The sequence below is a fragment of the Argentina silus genome (assembly GCF_951799395.1).
Source record: "Argentina silus genome assembly, chromosome: 1".
NCBI lineage: Eukaryota > Metazoa > Chordata > Actinopteri > Argentiniformes > Argentinidae > Argentina > Argentina silus.
The window spans coordinates 16,858,381-16,881,463 of NC_139655.1; the positions used below are offsets into that span (position 1 = coordinate 16,858,381).

Genomic DNA, 23,083 nt, shown 5'->3' on the forward strand with positions numbered 1-23,083 from the left:
TCAGTCATCCACTGTGGAAATCTTCCTTGGCCTACCAGCCCGTTTGCAATTGCTGAGTTCACCAGTGCTTTTTGTCTTTTTGAATGATGTTGCACCGTTGAGTTTTTGTAGGTCTAAGGTTTTGGCTGTTTCTGATATTTCTTTCTGATATTTCAGCCTCCTAATGGCTTCCTTGACTTTCATTGACACCTCCTTATGTTGACAGACACCAATAGCAAACTCCAAAGGGAAACATAAAGCCTAGAAACAATACTAGACATTGACAACTCTCTGCACAAATGATGCGACAGAACACACCTGACTATGCATAAAAAGTGTTTCACCATTTCTAAATGGTGAAACCAATATGTACACACATAGCCTCAAATAAAGGCTGACATTCTTTACTTTAACCTCATAGTACTTATTTGATTTAAAATCTAAACTTTTGGAGTGTAGAGCCAAAAGAAGATAAAATGCTTCACTGTCCTATTACTTACGCAGGGCACTGTATGTGCCCTAGCAGTCCAGCAGTCTCTCATCAGGGTAATTAGGATATTAGAATTACAAATCCTTAAAAACACAAATACATTGAGAGGATTAAATGTTTATTTCCAGAGATAAGTTAAATATAATTTGTGGTTCCTTTTCCATATTTACTATTTCTAAATGCTTAAACAAGTTCAACGTGGGCGCTTTTATTTTGAAAAAAATCCTAATTTACATACACCTGAGATAAGTGGGCGGAGTTCCACTTCTTGGGACACTGATATGATCCGCTTGGTTGCAGTGGTTAACATTTTCCATAGATCCTGAGCAAAATCAAGATTGGGATAGAGGATAGGCTACTGTCATTTATATACCAGGTAAGCAGGTGTTGATTTCAATCTAATAAATAACTTAATTTCGTAGCATTTTGCAAACATGAAAATAAATGGTTAATCATCTATTAACACATTGATGCATCAACTGTATTTTTCATGTGTATATTTCCAGGTTGCCCCTCCAATGCAGAGGCTCTGCTATATGGGACCTTGTAGTTGCAGAAAAAGATCAAGATCAATCGAGAAGAATATGAAGATCTGGTATCACAAATGAGGACCTGTTTGTTAATGGTTATTTATAGTTGTTGACGGGCGGTTGTGTGTCTTGTTCTCGAACTAGAAAGAATACATCATTGATATTTATTATGTATGATAATAAAATGCTTTATATTCTCCTTTTTTCTATCTTCATTCTTGCTCAAAAGTCATAGTGCCATGTATTTTTGGATGACGGCTGGATATCATGCAAGACAATGCTACATATGCGCACACACATACAAAGATAAGTCTGCATATCTAAATAACATACATACAATACCCGTGACTATCAGAGATAAATAGAACTATAAATCCTGAATTATGCATGTGCAGTCCAGGTCAGGTTTGAGTCACAGAAAATAAGTCATTTATTTCTCTGTTTACTGTGAATAGATTTGCATTTGGTGTGCAAATAAAAATTCTCCGGTATGTCAGTGAAATTCCTACTCATTATGCCACATTTTCACATGATTAAGTTGTGTTGTCTAACAGCGCCACCTACTGTGCCCCCAAAAATACATTTTATGTGACAGGAAATAGATGTCAATATTCCGGATGCTCATTCGAGTCGCGCGATATCAGGACCGACGAGACTTTCACATGTTCTTTTCCCCGGAACATCAGGCAAGATGGTAGGTGATCGAGTTTTTCTAGAACCCATCCATGACAATCTATGTTAATCTCAGCTAAATTGACCGTCACAGTTCAAACTGAGTCAAACACCTTCACATGTCACTTCTTGATATTACATACAGTGATGAATCTCAGAGATGGAACACTAAATTAACCCTCTTATCTTGGGATGTATGCTAGCTCAGACGAGCTAACCTACGGTGCTTTCAGTTCGAATCCGGTCTGGCTTTAGTGTTCATGAAAACCAGCCACTTCTATTAACAATCCTTTTATAGAACTTTTGTGAACAAATTATCAACTGTTTAAAGAGTCAATTCAACGCCTTGTCTTGTGAGTTAAATCCATGTTTATTATTTTTTCCCCCCAGGCGGATACTGAGATCAAGAAGAAACGTACCTTCAGGAAGTTCACCTACAGAGGTGTGGACCTCGACCAGCTCCTGGACATGTCCTAGTGAGTTAATATCGTATTATTATATGCACCACTTTCTAAGTGTGCTGTTACTAATACTGCAGCATGCATTAAGATATGCAAGTGAAACCTCAGCAGTCCCTGTCCCTGTACTAACCATCATCCCAACTGGTGGCTAGATAAGTCCCATCTGGCAGAAGGGACAGGTTTGTGGTCATGACACCATCTTCAAAAGTTGGGTACTGGTACTTTGTTTAGATAACGTATGCATTCATTAGTGATTTTGTATCCATAGCAAAGATCACAATATAATTTATGGCCATAGTGTTTGGACAGCCTACTAAAATGGGTCCAAGATGTAAGAATCAAGGGTAGGGGCATCTGAAAGTATGTATAACAGTGTGGTGTTTTGATATTGTAATTACTATAAATTTTCCTGTTGGAGGTAATTTTGTCCGGAAGCAGTGTTCCCTTTGACACTTTGACACACCGTAGTTCAACTGAGACTATGTCCCTCCGCTTTCCTAAAGTGAGCAGCTGATGCAGTTGTACTGCGCACGCCAGAGGAGGAGGCTCAACCGTGGCCTGCGCCGCAAGCAGCAGTCCCTCTTGAAGCGCCTGCGTAAGGCCAAGAAGGAGGCTCCCCCCATGGAAAAGCCAGAGGTGGTGAAGACCCACCTGAGGGACATGGTCATCCTGCCTGAGATGGTTGGCTCCATGGTCGGAGTGTACAATGGCAAGACCTTCAACCAGGTTGAAATCAAGGTAAGCGCTGATGGACCTCTTCAATGTACACACTTCTAGCATAGCGCTCGTGATTGAAGTTGTTGTAGTGTTATTAGGAGTGGACATAATTAATTGTTTTACCCTTGGCCACAGTCGCTAGACTGTTTCATGTTCTATTACAAATTGTGACACTGGCGGTCTAAGTGTGATTGGCTGTCAGTTGTGTCCATTTGATCGTTTTCCCTAAATGGTCATCAGTTTTTTTGCATTGATACTGTGTGAAAGCATCAAAGTTTTATCCTTTCTACTATAATTGTCGCATTGTGGGAATCTTGGGAAGAACACTATCAATAAAAGGCATTATGGTTGTGTTTTTGTTGATGTGATGGACCTGAGGGATTGGCCTGCTTGGCACTAACATTAAACTTGTCTTTCCAGCCTGAGATGTGTGGTCACTACCTGGGGGAGTTCTCCATCACATACAAGCCTGTCAAGCACGGTCGCCCCGGTATTGGAGCTACACACTCTTCTCGTTTCATCCCACTGAAGTAGAATGGCTGCTGTCTTTGTATAAATAAAATTTGGCTTCACCACACTGGTGTTTTTGCTTTCAATTTTGATGTTTCATTCTGTTTATTTGACCTGAGACTTAAGGATCAGTTACATATTGGACATTCTAACTTGTGGTATTTTGAGTTTGATTTGAGTGTCAACACAATTGCATGTAATCTGTAGAGTAACACTGTCTGAAGAGATGTTTTTCAAAATGGGCCAACCCTGGCATGTCCCACGGTTTTCCACAGGTGTGGTCCGGTGAAGGAATGAAATGATGGCATAGAAATGATATCACTATATGAAATACAATGGGTTATTGGTACATGATTATTGTAGGTAAACGTTACACTTCACATGCACACACTCATGGCTTTTGAGTTGGGGTTAAAAGATAATAGCAATTAGTCATTTGAAACGCTTATTTCCTAATGCAATGTTCTTGATTAATGAACATCGGTATAGGCAAAGATTATATAAGTTAAACCCCTGAGGTGTTTAAATGTCTATGGTTAATATTGTAAACTGTCTAAACGCTGTGCAGCGCTTGTGCTGCATGATTCCGGCGAACGTCACGACTGAACAGCAACTGTGCGGCCCTGTAAACCCACCGAAGTATTATCCCCCGGGTTAAAGGTTCCTGGATTCTTCGCGATCTCAGCGTTTACGTCTGGCCGTATTGTGGGCCATGGACACAACCTTTAGCGTCAGAAATATTTGTTTTTTAATACCTAGCTAGTAAAGTCGATGTTCTTTGAGAAAATAAATAGTGGCTGGATTGGTAAGTATTCGCTTTTATCTCGTTTCCTACATGATGCAGTGACAGCTGTGGGGTGGAATCAGCTATAATTGTAGCTAGCTAGCTTCTCGAGTCATATATAGCTGGTAAAAGCGGAATGTCAGGAAAGAGCTGTCATGTTACATTGTATCCGAGCCAGGCAGCAAGCAATAACAGCTCGATAGATGACGGTTTTGATGTAACACTTATGAGCAAGATGCAACGTTAAGATGACATCGATACCAAACATCGGTAAACAAATATTGAGCCACGGTTCTGCAACATGATGAGAACAAAGATAGCTAGCTACGTCGATGTTAGTTACCGGTCAGATATTAACATTTATTGATTTCACTGACCCTCCTGTTTCCTTCCCTATTATTCCAATGACGGCTAACATGTAAAATGTTAAAGATTTGTCGCCTGTTACATATCATATAGTTCTCATGAATGAATTATGATTATTCTCTATAAACAAAAGGTTAAGGAAATTACATTGATATTATGTTGTAGACACCTACCGGCATCGCGATCTGAGAGAACAGAATAGCAATGTGTCAACTCCACCCTAGCTTACCTAAGAGTAATGTGGGGCTATTATTACCATAAAGATGGCACCTATCAAAACATTTCGGATCTTCAAGAGGGAATAGTTAGCCTAATGACCTGTAGGTGTAGGATTTGGCACCAGTGCGGTCCCTATAGGCCTTTAAAGGGCAAATACAAAGCACACATTCCACCCTGTCTCCATGATATGGAAACATCCCTACCTCCATTACAACAGGGCTTTCTGGGATGTACGCAGCACAGTTTTCTTTGCAGCTCAGACCATTGAAAATGTAGCATAAGTTACAGGAGCGTTTATACATGGTCATTATTCATTGTATACACTTTAATTCAATCTGAAAGCAAATGGTAAATGAGTAGCAATAGCACCCAGAAGTGTACTGTATTTATCCCTAGATTGCATGAAAAATAATTCCAATCAGACCATGAGTCCATCACTCAACACAGAGGGGCCCTCAGAGCTTTTCCAATACTGACTCCCAGTGACATAGTAACTCTCCTCAGAGTAGGCTTCATTTGTTTACCATGGCTTTACTATACTAGGCCTATAATGCTTGCAAAGAAATGTTTCCTGCATTCCTGTAACATCCAAGTATACACACAGTGGTATGTGGGACATTCCCTATGCCTCTATTTAATCTACTACTGCATGCATATGTTTGTGTACAAAGACTTATGTGTAGGCAGAATAAGTAAAAAATAAATAAATAAAAATAAAAAGCATTTGACATTCACATGCTTGAAGACAATGTTTTAGTTGTTTTTGCTTGCTAAGAATGTTTCTCTTCTATTGATTGATACTTATTTAATTTGAATGTTTTTGCAGAATTTGGCTAAGGCTTGTTGGCCAGTGAATGCATAGAGTTAAAAAGGTCAAACTTGGAGACAAAACAGAGGGTATCTGGAAAAGGTATGGATTCCTTGCATTTTCAAATGTGTTGCAGTATGACTGTTAATCATTCTTATGTTGAACTTATGGTTTAAGTTATTGTCAGTGTATGTACTTTTTGTGTAGATAAGATTGCTTGAAAACCTGTTCCATCCATTCAAAATATGTCTGTATAAGTAAAGAATGTCTGTTCTGTTGTGTGCAATGCATGCCCTTTATATGTAATTTAAGGTTATGTATGTGAGAAAATGGAGTGGGTTTGGATTTGTGGTGGTTTTCTGCAAGCAAGTGCCATCGTGCATGCCACTGATGCGTGTGCGTGTGTCCTCAGTTGTGTGACAGTCAGTATGACGGCGATGGATAGGCTCTCAGACAGCACGGAGGTGGTGGAGATGGAGGACATCCCCTCCCAGTTCTATGTGGAGAAACACTCGTGGGACGGCCTGCGTGACATCATCCACTGCAGCAGGAAGTACTCAGGAATGATCGCCAACAAAGCGCCCCATGACTTCCAGTTTGTGCAGAAGAGTGATGAGTCTGGCCCCCACTCCCATCGACTGTACTACCTCGGTGAGCCACTCTCTACCTGTCTCTGACACAACCAGACATGGGTAAAATAGTAATAACAAAATTACATTACATTACAAAACTAATAATGTAAAATAGCTTGTTAAGTTACATGATACAATTGTATCAATGGAATAGTCCCACAAGTGCAAATTCCAAGATAATTCAAGCACACCTCAAAAACTACTTGTATTTGACCCAGGACTGCTGACAACTACTGTACATGTGTATTAATTTACTCACACAGAACATTCAGTATTGCTATTGCATCCCTAGCTAAATACAAACCTCAACTCCCTATCTTGTCCTGTCTGTCTATCCTATCAGGAATGCCTTATGGAAGCAGAGAGAACTCGCTGCTCTACTCAGAAATACCCAAGAAGGTCCGGAAAGAGGCCCTGTTGGTGCTGTCGTGGAAACAGATGCTGGATCACTTCCAGGTGAATATCCTTGTCTCCTGGCCAGTGACCCCCAGTGGGATGATGTCAACTCATGACATATTCCCTCTCATAGGCCCATAGTTTATCCAGACCACATGACATTTACATTTTTGACATTTAGCAGATGCTTTTATCCAAAGTGACTTACAACAAGTACATTTGTCTAAAGTAAGTGAATCATTTATACATCAGTCATCATAAGAAGAAAAATTATGCTAGGACCAGGGGCCATTGGCAGTCACAATGCTAGATTTTTTCATTATTAACAGTAGAGGAACTGTACAGAGGGGTAGTGGGGGTTGAAGAGGTCTTTAGGGAGGACAGTCAAGATGTAGCCTGAAGAGATGGGTCATCAGTCTATGGCGGAAGATTGGTAGTGACTCTGCAGTCTTGACAGCAGTGGGAAAGTCGTTCTACCACCGGGGTGCCGAGACAGTGAAAAGCCATGACTGAAAAGCCGTGACTGAACAGCGCGACCACTGCATTCTCGTAGAGGTGGCGGTGCCAAGCGGCCAGCCGAGGTGGAAGAACGTAGTGATCGGGCAGAGGTTTGGGGGCTGATCATTGCTTGCAAGTAGGGAGGTGCTGTTCCCTTTACCGCCCGGTAGGCGAGCACCAGGGTCTTGAATCTGATGCGAGCTACTACCGGGAGCCAGTGAAGGGTGCGGAGGAGGGGAGTGACATGGAAGAATTTGGGGAGATTGAACACCAGACAGGCAGCAGCATTCTGGATGAGGTGCAGAGGTCTGATAGCGGAAGTGGGGAGCCCGGCCAAGAGTGCGTTGCAGTAGTCAAGGCGGGAGATCACAAGTGCCTGGACCAAGAGTTGTGCTGTGTAGAGGAAGTACCTACAGGAGCACGCTATCGCTGTGATGTTCGCCATACAGGATAAATGGTTGTCAAGGATCACCCCTGTACGCGGTGGTATGCTGTGGCAGCATCAAGGAAGGTGACACCAAGAGGCTGAACAAGCTTATTAGGAAAGCAGATTCTGTCCTCTGTGTCACCCTGGACACTGTGGAGGAGGTGGCCAATAGGAGGATGAGAACCAAACTCCTGGCCATCATGGACAATCCCTCCCATCCCCTCCATGAAATTGTGGCAGAGCAGAAAAGCTCCTTTAGCAACAGACTACTACAACCACATTGCACTAAGGAGCGCAATAGGAGATCTTTTCTGCCTGCCACAATAAGACTGTACAACTCCTCCTCCGGCTGGCTTGATCGGGGTGAGTCAGGCTGGGGGATGTTAAATCACACTGGACTGTTCTTACTGTATATAATGTTTAAGATGTCTATTTTATTCTATTGTCGCTTTATTTTGTTGTTGTTGTTTGTGATGCTGCTGTAACGCTTTAATTTCCACTCATTAAAGTACCTATCTATCTATCTATCTATCTATCTATCTATCTATCTATCTATCTATCTGTCTATTCTTGGCTGTCTGGGAGGAGGTCACAGTGGAGTTCTCTACTGTGATGGGGAAGTCTTGGAGAAGGCAGGCTTTCCCAGGGAGGAAGAGCAGCTCAGTCTTGTTAAGGTTGAGCTTGAGGTGGTGGGCTGACATCCAAGCAGATATGTCTGCAAAACATGCAGAGACATGTGTCACCACCTGTGAGTCAGAGGGGGGGAAAGAGGGAAAGAGTTGAGTGTCATCAGCGTAGCAGTGGTAGGAAAAACCATGTGAGGAAATTACCGAGCTAAGAGATTTGGTATAAAGGGAGAACAGTGAGGGCCCTAGGACGGAGCTCTGGGGGACCCCAATGTTGAGGGCGCGTGAAGAGGACAGCGACCCTCTCCACATCACCTGGTAAGAGTGATCGGCCAGGTAGGATGCAAAACAGGAGAGTGCAGAGCCAGAGATGCCCAGTTCTGAGAGGGTGAAGAGAAGGATCTGGTGGTTTACTGTATCAAATGCAGTGGACAGGTCCAGGAGAATGACAACAGAGGAGAGGGAGGAAGCTTGAGCAGAGTGGAGGGTCTCCATGACAGCAAGGAGAGCAGTAGAGTGCTCAGCCTTAAAGCTGGATTGGTGAGGGTCAAGGAGGAGAGGAAAATGTGGAGAACAGTTTCCTTGGGTCTGAGGGAGAGACTTGAATTTTGGAATGGTAGTAAGAAGCTTTAGCAGCTGATGCGGAGGAGGTGTAGTTGAGGAGGAGAGAGAGATGAGGTTTTAGGTCATCAGGGAGGGAAACTGGAAGAGGGGTAACAGTAAGGTTGGAGGTATGGGAGGATCTGGTGAAGATCTGATTGCCCGCCTTATGAGTCGGAGGAGAGTGTGAAAGGGTAAGGTCGAATGAGGAGAGAAGGTCAAGTAGTCCAGATGAGTGAAACCTCTCTGGCTGGATGTTGAAGTCACCCAGTAATGTGAGCGGTGTGCCGTCCTCAGGGAAGAAGCTGAGAAGGACATCCATCTCTTCCAAGAAGTCACCAAGCTGACCTGGGGGATGATAGATAACAATAATGTGAAGTTTCACAGGGAAAGTGACAGAAACAGCATGGAATTCAAAGGTGGATATGGACAGGTGTGACAGGGGAAGGACATTATGTGACCACTTAAGTGAGATGAGGAGCCCTGTGCCACCCCCTCGACCAGAGAGTTTAGGGGAATGAGAGAAGGAGTAGGCATCACAGAGCGCTGCCGGAGGAGCTGTGTTTTCCATGACCTGATCAGGGTTAACTCCGGGCCCTATGCATACAGTATCAGTTGTTGTTTGACCATATGTGTGTGATAGTGAATTTCCCCCATACAATGTCAAACACATTGAGTTTGAGAAAAAGTATGATATAACAAATGCCTATAATTGCTATTATATGATCTGTATTAAGGCATGATTATGTCGTCATCCACTTTCAGGCCACACCACATCAGGGGGCCTATTCCCGGGAAGAGGAGCTGTTGAGAGAAAGGAAGCGCCTTGGAGCGTTTGGGATCACCTCCTACGATTATCATGCCCAGAGTGGTCTGTTCCTCTTCCAGGCCAGCAACAGCCTCTTCTACTGTCAGGATGGAGGCAACAATGGGTTCATCGTGAGTGTTATCCTTTACACTCTCCCCCTACCCAAGCTGAAAGGCTGTTGTACTAGTAGATTATAGATTCTCACATATGCGATATCTGTCTAAAATAGAAATCTACGCAGGCAGTCTACCATTTTTTACCGTTTTATCAATATCAGAGAGCAGGTATTATTCATTTACGTATAGTTGGCTCTTTGTTGGACTTTAAAAATCTTGTGGAGTAGTAGGGTAGATGGAGAACTGAACTCGTGCTGAAATTGCACCACACCAGCCATGGCAGCACATTAACATGAATCTCACTGTATCATCAAGTGTTCACCATATGGCTGAGAGTGTGTGTGCTGGTTTTAGCAGTCTGCCCCTATGAAGCCGGTGGAGATAAAGACACAGTGCTTGGGGACCCGCATGGACCCCAAGATCTCTCCTGGAGAACCTAACTTCATCGCCTTCATTAACAACAACGACCTGTGGATGGCCAACATCAAGACTGGGGAAGAGAGGAGACTCAGCTATTGTCACAAAGGTTAGAGAGCAGGTTTTTTTGTGTGTTTAAGGCAGTAGAGTAGATGTAACAGAGTTGCGATGGTAAACTCACTCCTCAAGTTTGAATGCCCCCACCACGCCATTGAATTGCTAGCTTTGCAGCATGACGCCTGTTACATGGACAGTCAGATACCAGCCCTGATTATGTTAGATGGGTGGTCTTCTGAAGGAGGGGAGGAAGGAAAGCATCATATTGTTGACAAATTACATTGGTTGTGAGATATGACATTGTGAGAAGTGTTTGTAATCTTTTCGATAATTCTTAACTGGGATTTTTTTTTTTCATTATGGATGTGTCAAGTCTTGATAATGTGTTATGTTCGGTTACAGCCAAAGTGCAAAACCAATGGGTTTTTTATAAGGCGGTGTTATGTTTTACTGTGTTCTCCCCTCTCTCTGTCTCAGGACTGGATAATGTGAAGGAAGACCCAAAGTCTGCTGGAGTGGCCACGTTTGTAATCCAGGAGGAGTTTGACCGCTTCACTGGGTACTGGTGGAGTCCCTGTCCTGTAGAAGGTGAGTACAGCACTTTTCTCCCTGTTTTTTTTACTAGAGCAGGACAGGTCATCACAAAGAAGAGATGGTTCAATCACTCCGAAAAAGTACCTTGTCATTCATTCCTCTATCCATCCATCTATCCATCCAATTTTGATATGACAAATATTCTCATTGTCACTAAACATTATATTGGCTATTGCACCAGCTTTACCTGCATGCATATAAAAGAGCATTTAACCAGTTATACTGTATTTCTAGTTATGTCTCTCCCGTTTTCTTCCTCTTTTAGACCCAGATGGGGGGAAGACCCTGCATTTGCTGTATGAAGAGGTGGATGAGACTGAGGTAGAGATTATTCATGTGCCCTCTCCGGCACTTGAGGAACGGAAGGCTGATGCCTACAGATACCCCCGCACAGGTGAGAGCCCCCTTGCGCTGGGGATTCCCCCTCACACAGATTAGAACCCCTCGCTAGGGTTGGGGCAGAGCATATCATGATATTTGGGACATATTGTGATATTATTGTTGTAACAGAAATTAGTCTGTAAAAGTGCTCCCGCTTTTTGCAAGGCAAAGTTGTAAAAACGTCTCTTTAGCTGTGTCCGAATACTCATATTGCCTCCTGTCTTCTTAAAGTATATACTGTATACTAACCATAATACATATTGTTTAGTGGGCCCTATTCAGTATGTAAAATTGCAGTATGCGGAAATATCTACTTACTCATGTAGTGGAAGTGACAAGTTATCTCTCAAGTAAAACCTCAAATTTATTTAACAGATTTTTCGATAGCAGCTTTCCTGTTCTCTTTTTGCAATATGACGCCTTACCGTGCTTTACAGTATCCTTTGTCAGTCCAGCTATTACTGGCCACTAGAAACAAAAATACGCACCTAGGTTCACCTCCGTCTGGTCCAAACAGTCATGCTAATAATCACAAACCTTTTAAGCACAACTAAACTGCAAACACACAAGCTAGCTAATTGCAGGGGACCGTTTCCTTAATACCAAAAAGTAAGGTGTCTTGAGACAGGCATATCCACACACCAGCATGTAATAACATGATAGTGACGATGTGATGTTATCACAAACTTTTTAGGCACACCCAAATTACTGACAGACCAGCTAGCTAGTTTCAGGGGACAAAACACATGATACACGGTTTGTTTCATAAAAGGCCGGTGTCAGAAAAAGACATGGCACCTCCTCATTATAACCAAGATATCTAGTAAGCCAGACACCAGCCATACACTGATGCGCTGCACTTCAGTCATTCTTGCTCACACTGGCTCCACCATACTGTACTTCAACAATGAACGATATTATCATATATTGTGATATTTTCTAAAGTAATAACAAAATGTAGATATTGCCCAACCCTGCCCCTCGCGCTGGTGTGTCCTTGCGTTCAGGTTTTTCTTGCCAAGTATCAGTGTAAGAATCTTGTAGGCTATGATAGAACAGCTTGGGTCTCATCTAAGTTCTGAAAATGATGCCTCTGTTATTGTCTTTTTCCTAAAATGTAAGTGTTGTAATCCACAGGCAGTAAAAATCCCCAGACTACCCTCAAACTAGTAGAAATAAAGACAGACCATCAAGGCAGAGTAAGTAATATGTGTTTTAGGCCTCTCTCACTTTCTCTGCTCATTGTTTTGCGCTAATAATGAGGAGACCTTGTAATTCAGCTTGTGTGTGCCTGTCTGGTTCTGTGTGTCCAGATCGTGAGCACACAAGACAAGGAGCTGGTTCTCCCCTTCACCTCTCTGTTCCCTGGGACGGAATACATTGCCCGAGCAGGATGGACCAGTGATGGCAAATAGTGAGTGTTACGAAATAATGTTGCCCAGGATATGCACTCAGCTTCTTAAAGACAGAGATTTGGGCCCTATCCTAGCTCCTCCTCCCCCTTTTGTAAATTTGAGAGGATTGGATAGGTATAAGCAAGATGGCAGAGATTCCACCTTGCCTCTCAGAGGACACGGTGGAGATACCACTGTCTAGTTGATAACGATCCAATCTTTTCAGATCATTCATGTAGGCCAAAGGGGCTAAGGGTTGTTTTTGGGCAGGCTCTTGGCATTCTCAGATCAGAAGTGACTTGTGTGTGTGAAGCAGTTAATGAGGGTGTGTTCTCTCCATCTCCCCCTAGTGGCTGGGCCGTGCTGCTGGACCGCAGTCAGAGGCGGCTGCAGCTGGCCCTGCTGCCCCCAGCCCTCTTTATCCCTGTGACGGAGGACCCTGGCCAGCGGCAGGAGAGCCTGGAGGCAGTAGCTGAGGCCACTCACCCCTACATCATTTATGAGGAGACCACTGACATCTGGATCAATGTGAGAAAAAGGGCCAGGGGATGAAAATGAAAATGGGCAAGGCAGTCTGGAAACAACATGACCATTTAACAGAAGGAACACATGCCTCTTCAATTTCATCCAGTTGTATGATGGACTTTTATCAGATACTGGTATACAGCTGGTTTGTGTTATGCCGAATTGGTCCCAGACTATACATTTGGCCATTGATGTAGACTCAAAGGTTGTAGGCTTGTGACACCTCTAGACCTTAGAACATCTATTTTCATGTATGCTCATTGCTTTGCAAGGAATAGTCAGGCAAGTCAAAACCAATGAAGCGACCATTTGAAATGGGGTTTTTTCTCGGTTATCCACAGGTTCATGATATTTTCTATCCCTTTATTCAAACGACGGAGGACGAGTTCTCATTCATTTGGGTGAATGAATCCAAAACAGGCTTCAGTCATCTTTACAAAATCACATCAACGTTGCAACCTGGCTGCTACCACTGGTCGGAAGACTACAAACACACAGAGGGTAAGAGATTAGAAAAGATGTAACCCCTTCTTCCTCCCCTCCTTTCTACAGATAATTACAGATAATCATTGATCTGCATGTAATATGATAGATTAAACTAAGGGTCTTAACTTATTGCTTTCCCTTATCTAGCCTGATAAGATCTATGGATGGATAGATATGTTCAAACAGGGTTAGAGTGTCCAAGGTCTTATAGGCAGCAGAAGTGGATATGACGTCTGGCTCAGACCTCGAGCTAGCTCTGCTCACAAATGGCATGAGCCATCCTATCCTACATTGTCAATTCATAAAACAACAATAGACGATAGCATGATTCTCTAATTTTTACTGATGATCGTCAATGCCATGACAAAATCACAAATGCCATGACAAAAATCGACTCAACAGATTCCTTATAATTGCAAATGCAAAACACCTCAATGGGTTTTAGAGCACAGGCTATTTATTGTCAGATCAGTTAGCTTTTTTTTAAGGTATAATGTCAACTAGTGTCCCATATTCTTTGGTCTCATTGCAGGAGATTTTAAATGTGCAATCAAGGACGAGGTGACTCTGACCAGTGGGGAGTGGGAGGTGTTGGCCAGGCATGGCTCCAAGGTAAGCCCAAGAGGCAATTATGTATCAGATGTATTTATGGTGCCATTCAGACAGAGGCAGATAAAAACGTTTACATTTGGAAGGACAGATATACTGTATATAATATACTGTATATACTCAATATACTGTATTAGTGACTTGGGCAATCTGGGATTGGTACATACATATTTTTGGACTTCTAAATTAATGATAAATAGCCATTGATTCTTGATGAATATAACTAAGAAATGCCTGAGCTCAGTTCAACTGTCTTACCCTATCAGAACCCAACATATAAGTTTGTTTTACTCCATTGTTTGTAAACAATGTAATTGTAAACATTGTTAAAACTATCATTTTGATCTCATGGACGGTCAGTCCTTGCATCCATAATTCCATCTATGAATTTGAGAGTGGTAACATTTCTCCAGCCCTATTCCTCAGCTATTTACCGGAGTGACTATTGTTGTTTGGAATCTCAAATTGCCCCTTTAATGGACACACAAATTCTGTCTGAATGGCCCTGATGTATAAATTGACATAATGGATGTATGCATGTCACTGATGATAGAAATCACTCTCTCGCTCTCTCTGGTCCCTCTGATTCCTCCTCTCCCCCTTTCCATCTCCCTCTCTCTGTTGTCCTTAGATCTGGGTGAACGAGGCCTCTAAGCTGGTGTACTTCCAGGGGACCAGAGACACTCCCCTGGAGCACCACCTCTATGTGGTCAGCTATGAGTCCCCAGGAGACGTAGTGAGACTGACCAAGCCTGGCTTCTCCCACAGCTGCTCCATAAGCCAGGTAGGCTATTCTATCCAGCTTTTCACCGTTCTACATCACAACATGATTTGTGTGGAGTCACATGCGTGCATCATAGTTTGGAGGATTCACCCTAATGTAGAAATCTGCACCTAAACCCCCGAAAGAGCAAGTCAATGAGACAGCAGCAAAGATAAACTAAAAAGTGGCCCAGCGACAGATTACTGTATACCCAGTTTTATTGGATTGCGCTTTCTGCATTTGCCATTGTCTTTGTGGGCATCTTGCCCAACAAAATAGGGATGGTACAGCCTAACACTGAAGGCCCCAATTTGCTTTTGCTAAAGAGTGCTGCGCAACACTATGTTTTAGTGCTCATGGCCACTAAATTGATCATTTCGGTTAGCAAAGTTTCAGGCAGAGGTCAGGTCTCTAGCAATGAATGGGTGGGGATAATTGAATATGTTATGAAAATTATCCTCGCCGATCAGGATTTCACTGCAAATGTTGACAAATTAACTGCCCGTACTATCAGATGTAGGCAACAAATGTAACCATAAGCTGAAGTGTCTATGATATCATAATCTAAGCACTCAATAAGGCTACAGTTATGCGCCAAATTCAACCTGATGCACGTCTCCAAATGCTGTAACAGTTTAATAAACCCGACTTTTCTAGTTTTTTTTTTTCATTTGCATCAGTTAAATAAATAGCCAATTCTCCTTTTATCTCTTGCAACCCCAAGTCATAACCGTAATTACCTGTCTTACAATTGCCTACATGCATTTATTTATATAATTTCATTGGATAATGCAATGGATAATATTCAAGGTAAAAAGAAATACATGATAGAGTCTTTAGTTTGTGCGTAAAGGCTCGAAATGTATTTTCTATGAAGGAGGTATGCATATTTTTCTATAATCTACAGTATACATTGTTTTATATATTTGATTTTATACCCTATCAAAGACATGAACGGTTCTATGATTTAATTTGTAATCAATCAATGTATGCAACATTGGTCATTTGATGTTTTAGGCTTACAGAATGTAGAATGCGAGAATATATATAAGGCCTACTTCCACATATTTATAGAGAATGTACAGGTCGTCTGAGGGATTACCCCCGACAGGCGACAACTGCTGACCGTTATGATCAAATAAGAGTACATTTTCGCCTATTGGTAATTATTGAATGTGGAACATCAGAGGTATTTGAATTGACCAACTCCCCTTGGCACATCCTCCATTTACTGCCCCATCTATATTGGTGCAAAGTTTGTGCTTGTCGGGTTAGATTCACTTTGAGGTGACACCGAATTCCCAAAACGGTCTTTGCATATGGTTTTATTCATATGTTGTGCAGCACTCTTTAGTCGAAGCAATTTGGGGCCCTGAAACTGCAGCACCTGGGCCGCAGTCAGACGCACCACATCAGATCATGCAACTTAAGTAGTTTAGAGAGGGCGTTCACAGGAATGCTGATCTCCTCCCTAGGAGCAGCCTGGTTCAATCAGGCAACGGTGTGTTTAGGCCCCTTGTCATGCTGTGTTACCATCTGCACATACAGGGCAAGTGTATGAGGCCTAGGCCTGGAGGACACATGAACAGAAACACTGATTTAGTGCCCACACGCCATGATTAGCCTCAGCAAGGCACTGCGCAGATTCGCTGATATTGATCAACAATCGTTTATTATTTCTTGCAGCAAGGATTTGCAGATCAGTGATTCTGCACAGAGCCTTGTTCAAACTGACCATCAAATGTGGAGGCTATCTCAGGGAAACAGACCTTTGCAAGCTGTGCGCATCCAGGGCAGATGCTCAGAGGGCACTGTCTATTGCGTGTACTGCCTGTGCCCAGCGTGGTTAACTTGTCTTTTATGTCCCAATCCTTACATTTTGATATAGGCCGAGTTCTTGTCATAGGATGAAGAGATTTGAGTCAAGTTCCTATCGTAGAGTAATTCAACCAGAAACACGTGACTTATTATTCCTTTTGAATTGTTGTTGCTGGTATAGCTCACAGCTGAGAATATCTAAGCATCCCATTCCCATTGTAGCTTGTCATGTTGAATACCCTGGATACAGGGGAGTAGATACAAGAGAGAAAATGTTTTTATTTATTTAACAGGTAGTTAAAGTTATAGTCTTAACAAAAGTTAAAGTTATAGTCTTATAGTCTTATTTAACAGGTAGTTAAAGTTATAGTCTTTTCCTCTCTTTCACTCTCTCTCTGTCTTTCGAACTTACTCCTTCGCTCATCCCTTCTTTTCCTTCTTGTCTCTCCATCCCCTCCTCTCCCTTCTCTCTATATTTCCCTCTCTCTGTCCCTCTGTAGAACTTTGACATGTTTGTCAGCCACTACAGTAACGTCAGCACGCCACCCTGTGTCCACGTCTACAAGCTGACAGGCTCAGAGAGCGACCCCCTACACATGGTGCCTGAGTTTTGGGCCAGCATGATGGAGTCCCCAGGTAATTAGGGCCTGTTCCAATAGAAAGATATATCCTTATAAACTATCTTCCTTAGAGTACCTAGGTATGTAAGAGAGGGACCTGGGGTCGGTGCCACTGCTTTATTGAGATATATCCTTACACAGTCCCTTCCTTGGTAGTAGTCTCTGACCTGACATGACTGGATAGGTTCAGTTTCAAATAGAAACCTTAGATTGAGGTCATTGGACAAATTGTTTCATAGCAACCTTTGTACTGCCGGTGAACCCAGCTAAATCTAGATATTAGATAATCATCTTTTTGGGGTTCAAGGCCTTTGTACATGTACATGTTGCTTAAGAGTATATTTGAATTGCTGGAGTGAACTGTCATAGCAAATGTGAAGGTCGTCTATCTTTTTTAGGAGCAATCAATAGAAAGCAATGTTGGGTAGAGTTGAGGACTGTGAGTCAGTCAGTCAGTCAAGTTAGTCTTCTAGGATTCATTTTGGAATTAGTGAGCAATGACATCATTTCAAACAATAATCTGCAGTATTAACTACTTGTTTTTGTATGCTTATGTGTAATAAAGGGTGCCCTGGAGATTACAACCCTCCGGAGATCTTTGACTTCCCAGGAAAATCTGGCTTCCAGCTCTATGGAATGGTCTATAAGCCTCACAACCTTCAGCCTGGCAGGAAGCATCCCACAGTTCTCTTTGTTTATGGAGGGCCGCAGGTTTGTCACTTCTCTGTTTGATCAGTTCCATGTTTCCTTCCCCCTAGCTCCTAATCCTACAATCTTACTGACAGACCTGAGAGGAACTGTATAGGTGAAAGCAATACGGTCATGGTCCTATATAGCCCTCCAACCCTATTGCTTTCACCTATAGTACTCTGATCCTGTGAACATTTAAGGGGGAGAAATACAACCAGACCTCAAGCCTCTCAGAATAGGAAACAGCTCATAAGTGCTTGAAAATTCAAAGAGTGACACATATTTGGAACAAATTTTACGCATATGAATAAAAGCAAGTTATCAGGATTCATTAGACAAAAAAGCTGTCATAGCTCTGCTAGTATGTAGGAGTCCTTGAGGTGTCCTAACTTGTTATGAGTAGTCTATGAGTTACCAATAGATGGCTGTATGCACAATACACACACATTTCAGGATAGGAGGGATGTTTTACAACATTTGACAACGCAGAACTCTGTCAGTCTACTTAAATGCATATCGGGTAACGTAACCCCTTAACCGTCTTGCAAAAAACATTACATGGTATTGCCAAAATGAACCATAAACATGATTTACCTTCAAGTTGAAAAAAAGGTGGAATCCATCATGCATTGTTATGTTCTTTTGTTATTATTTTAATTTAGAGAGTGTCACTACAGCAACATTGGATATTACATTTTTGGAGCAAATCTGATATGGGAGCAAACTACAAGGAACGTCATCAAAATGTCCTTTACGGCTCCAAATATGTTGTAAAATAGAGAAGAAATTAATTCTTAAGAGTTGGTCCTACTCATTGCTCAGAGTGTGAGTAAGAAGCTTGATGATCCACTTCCACTGCTTACTCTGTCATAACTGCGCTTTAAGCACGATTCTTATGAGTAATTGTGAGAGGCTTTATAACTATGGGCCCTGTTCTCAACATGTCATAGCTCAGTAACTTGGTTTTAATTCTCAGTATGTGTCCGCTGTGATAAATTAATCTAAACACTGCTCTGTTATGAGTTATTTGTCCTCATATACAGTACCAGTCAAAAGTTTGGACACACCTTCTCATTCAATGTTTTTTCTTTATTTTTATTATTTTCTACATTGTAGATTAATATTGAAGACATCAAAACTATGAAGGAACACATATGGAATTATGTAGTAAACAAAAAAGTGTTAAACAAACCAGAATATGTTTGATATTTTAGATTCTTCAAAGTAGCCACCTTTTGCTTTGATGACAGCTTTGCACACTCTTGGCAAGGTGTGTCCAAACTTTTGACTGGTACTGTATGTGTTTTTCTGTTTTTTAGGTCCAGCTGGTGAATAACTCCTTCAAGGGGATGAAGTACCTGCGTCTCAACACACTGGCCTCCCTGGGGTACGCTGTTGTGGTCATCGATGGGAGGGGCTCCTGTCAGAGGGGTCTGGAGTTTGAAGGGGCCTTGAAAAACAAAATGGTAAGAGTGGTTAGAAAGCAAGGTTACAGCTGTAAAATGTCATAACGGTTATATTTTATTGGTAGTGATATTTGTTGGTCCTTCTTTTCTAAATGACTTGTTTTATGTTTGAAGACTGCATTGAGAGTTTAATTCAAGTCAAGCGAATGGTTGTGAAGTCATAGAGTCTTACCCATCTGATCCACATGTGAATTGACAATGTAACTAAGATCTCTTGATGACCACCTCTCTCTCTTTCTGTGGCTGTGCCTGCAGGGCCAGGTGGAGATCGAGGACCAGGTGCAGGGGCTGCAGTATGTCTCAGAGAGGTTTAAATTTGTAGACCTGAGTCGTGTGGCTATCCATGGCTGGTCCTATGGAGGCTTCCTCTCCCTCATGGGACTTATCCAGAGACCCAATGTCTTCAAGGTAAATCCCAGTTCAAAGGACATCCGACTGAATTGCACTGTTTCGTTGGGATTCAATTCCCCCTACTGAATAGGGACTTGCTATCATGCTATTGTGTGTGCCAATGGCACTTGTTGTGCCAGTCTCAATAGCTTGTCGGGTTTTGTGTGGGTCAGTCCCAGATTGTTGGACGCTGTCACTGACAGGTCGTATTAACTGTGAGAATTGGCCTAAAACACATGGAGGTAGATGGAACAACTTTCTGAAATAGACAGCCCCAGTTATAAGATCATACTTTGAGAATTGTTCATTTCTCATTCACGGTTGCGGCTCATCAGGTGCAGTATGCTAGGAGTGTTGTTAGCCCGTATGACCTCATGGTGTCACTGTTGTACTCTGATGCACACTGCAGTACTGACAGATGTCAGTAGTGCACACTTGTCCTTACTTGTACTGTTGATGGGTTCCGTACTTTGCCAGAATCCATGCTCAAGGGAAGCATGAAACGGATGTGTGGCACTCTTCAAAGTACTGTATACTGCATACAGTATTCAGCACTATTTGAGATGTATACATTTCTCTGAAAAGCAACACTACACTCTTGAAACAATTCCCCCAAAGTTTCTCTGCTGTGTGTGACCTGTTATGCTGGTTTCCTTCCTCTCAGGTGGCCATCGCAGGTGCCCCAGTGACTGTGTGGATGGCCTACGACACAGGCTACACGGAGCGTTACATGGATGTGCCTGAGAACAACCAGCAGGGCTACGAGGAGGGCTCTGTGGCTCTGCACGTGGACAAGCTGCCCAGCGAGTCAGTCCCATATTTCCATATTTCACTGTATACACAAACACTACACTGTAAGACAGGGATGGGAAATGGAGGGGACCATGTGGGAAGTTCAAACATACAAACAGCTTGGAAGTGTACTATAGGGCTATAGCGTGGATGACACTTTTCTAGTTTGGCTAGGATGAAAAGAAATAATCAGCCTGGGTCAATTCTATATCAATCCCCTTTTATCTTTCAGCCATTTAAAACTTGAAGTATTTGGCTTAGAATTGACTGCAATTGATACTGTACATTACCTTCTTCAACTCTTTTTATGAAACTATTTTGTGTATTTATCTGTGCAATTTCACTCCATATACATTCAAAAGGGAAAGAGCATGCAAAAGTTAACCAAGACTCAGCTAAAGTGTGTTGGTTTGAGTGTGTGGTTGTGGTTTTATATTTGTTTCAACTCCATTTAAAACCTCTTTTTCTTCTCAGGCCAAACCGCTTGCTGATCTTACATGGATTCCTAGATGAGAATGTGCACTTTTTCCACACCAACTTCCTAGTGTCACAAATAATTCGTGCTGGGAAGCCGTATCAGCTACAGGCTAGTATTTGCTATTAACATTATTGTTAATTGATGTATTGGTGTCAAATCTTTCAACACCTATCAAAGGTCACTGTTAAAGGCATATCATGGAAAACTACCATTGTACCATAGTGGTCTTCACCTTGAACTCTTGTGCCTATAAGTGGACCCAGTAGACCTAAGCATACCTTAGACCTAAGTATACCTTACTAAATAGATAACCCAATAAGCAATGTCTCTCTAATGTCTAGGGTGTAAGATAACTTATTTCTGAAACAGGAGTCATCTGTTTTTTCTTTACAGGTCTACCCTAACGAGCGACACAGTATTCGCTGCCCTGAGTCAGGAGAGCACTATGAGATCATGCTGCTGCACTTTCTACAACAATACCTCTGAGACAGAGGGGGCAATTTCCCCCCCATCACCCCTCTCCACCCACACCCAACTCCCCTGTCCCCCTCCTCAACCCTGGCACAGTAATGTGGCACTCTGCAACCACACCCAACCCTATTTTACCATGAACTGGAGATCTCACTTCACAAGCATACATCCTCCTCCTCTTTCTCTCTCTCTCTGTCTCTGCAATACTCCTCCAAACGCTCCTGCGTTTGGGCGGGGTATGGTTACTGAGGGTAATCTAGGGCAGTGTAATCATGTTTCACCTTGAACAGTGGAATGAAAGGGTATACACTATCTGCAGAATATACCCTATCTCACAATCATCACTCTCCCCATTCTTTCCTTATCTAGAACCATGATTATTTTTTGCCAAATGTTTTTGTTTTTCTTCTATATTATTCATTCAAGTCAGTGGTAGGAATGGATTGCCTCAAATATGAAATGGAATCTACACACACACACGCACACACACATACATACCGTATACATACTGTGAGTTTCAACAATGACAGTAGTGTAATGGCTTAAGGAAGAAAACCAGCCTCTTTTTTGCATTAGCTATTTTAAGTGTGTATTGTTAAAAGATAAAATATTTTTATGAACTCTTATTCTTTTATAATGAGTGTCAAAGTAAAGTCGCTCATTGACATAATAAAGTCTTTTTTTGCACCCTTTCTCTCTCTCCTCACATTACATTGCTCAAGGTGTCGGCTTGCCTTCTGAAGACATATATGATATTTGCCAAAGTACTCCTTGACTTGATCATGCTGGTATTTCCTTTTTTACTGCAATAAAGATGTGAGTGTGAACAGCGGAGTCTTAAACAGCTTTGTACCACCTGAATACAATTTATACATGATGATGATGAATAAAATGTATGATGAAATGTCCTCTTTGTTGTGTATATATTGTTGTAATGGTATAATGTTGTTTATCACAGAATGACATATAGAGATTAGATAGATTTCATTAATTACACAGACATTGTATGCTATAGTAAATATATATTCCATGATGGCATATACTATTCCATATTCCACTCTTGTTTCCACTTAATATTCTCCAGACCTAGCTGCCTCATTGCAAATATAGGGTGGAATATCCTGTCCTTACAATCAGAGGCAACGGCCCTTTAGAACAGTAAGTGCACTCAATCACTAGAGCCCCACACAGGTGCAGAGGCATGATAGGGTGTCCACCCTCCCTTTGGGGAGAACAGTTGCCAAGGTTACGAATGATTAATGCTCATATTTTTATATCCTAGCTAGCTTGGGCATTGGTGCTTGGAAGTGATTGATGTTACAGCCTTGATCTTACTTAGGAGGATCTGCTGTCCTTATATGAGGCTACAGTATTGGTCATTTTGTGCACAGGGCTCAGAGCATCAGAGTCTAGGCTATTGGGCTTTAATTGGGCTCAAATCTGAAAAGCCAGGACTGGGAACAACAACACCACTACACATTTGATTGCACATC

The 23,083-nt window shown here is 42.2% G+C and overlaps 2 protein-coding genes across 4 annotated transcripts; both read left to right on the forward strand.

Annotated features, from left to right (window-relative positions):
- The first annotated feature begins 1,648 nt into the window (after positions 1–1,648).
- Positions 1,649–3,445, forward strand: rps15 (ribosomal protein S15). Its single transcript, XM_083667423.1, has 4 exons — positions 1,649–1,693; positions 2,062–2,147; positions 2,636–2,870; positions 3,270–3,445. The coding sequence occupies exons 1-4, from the start codon at positions 1,691–1,693 to the stop codon at positions 3,381–3,383; spliced, it is 438 nt and encodes a 145-aa protein (XP_083523549.1). The 5' UTR covers positions 1,649–1,690; the 3' UTR covers positions 3,384–3,445.
- A 587-nt stretch (positions 3,446–4,032) lies between these two features.
- Positions 4,033–22,498, forward strand: LOC310812422 (dipeptidyl peptidase 9-like). Of its 3 annotated transcripts, none has more exons than XM_083680971.1 (21): positions 4,033–4,164; positions 5,555–5,638; positions 5,949–6,187; positions 6,512–6,624; positions 9,481–9,654; positions 9,994–10,165; positions 10,591–10,701; positions 10,973–11,101; positions 12,226–12,287; positions 12,402–12,502; positions 12,833–13,010; positions 13,349–13,508; positions 14,026–14,105; positions 14,734–14,886; positions 17,184–17,319; positions 17,869–18,014; positions 19,313–19,459; positions 19,715–19,867; positions 20,514–20,656; positions 21,116–21,227; positions 21,513–22,498. In XM_083680971.1, the coding sequence occupies exons 2-21, from the start codon at positions 5,583–5,585 to the stop codon at positions 21,603–21,605; spliced, it is 2,658 nt and encodes an 885-aa protein (XP_083537097.1). In that variant the 5' UTR covers positions 4,033–4,164; positions 5,555–5,582; the 3' UTR covers positions 21,606–22,498. The 3 variants fall into 3 exon arrangements, with proteins under 3 accessions (XP_083537097.1, XP_083537099.1, XP_083537098.1); XM_083680973.1 differs by having other exon boundaries at positions 9,997–10,165; XM_083680972.1 differs by lacking the exon at positions 4,033–4,164 and adding an exon at positions 5,219–5,334.
- The last annotated feature ends 585 nt before the right edge of the window (positions 22,499–23,083 follow it).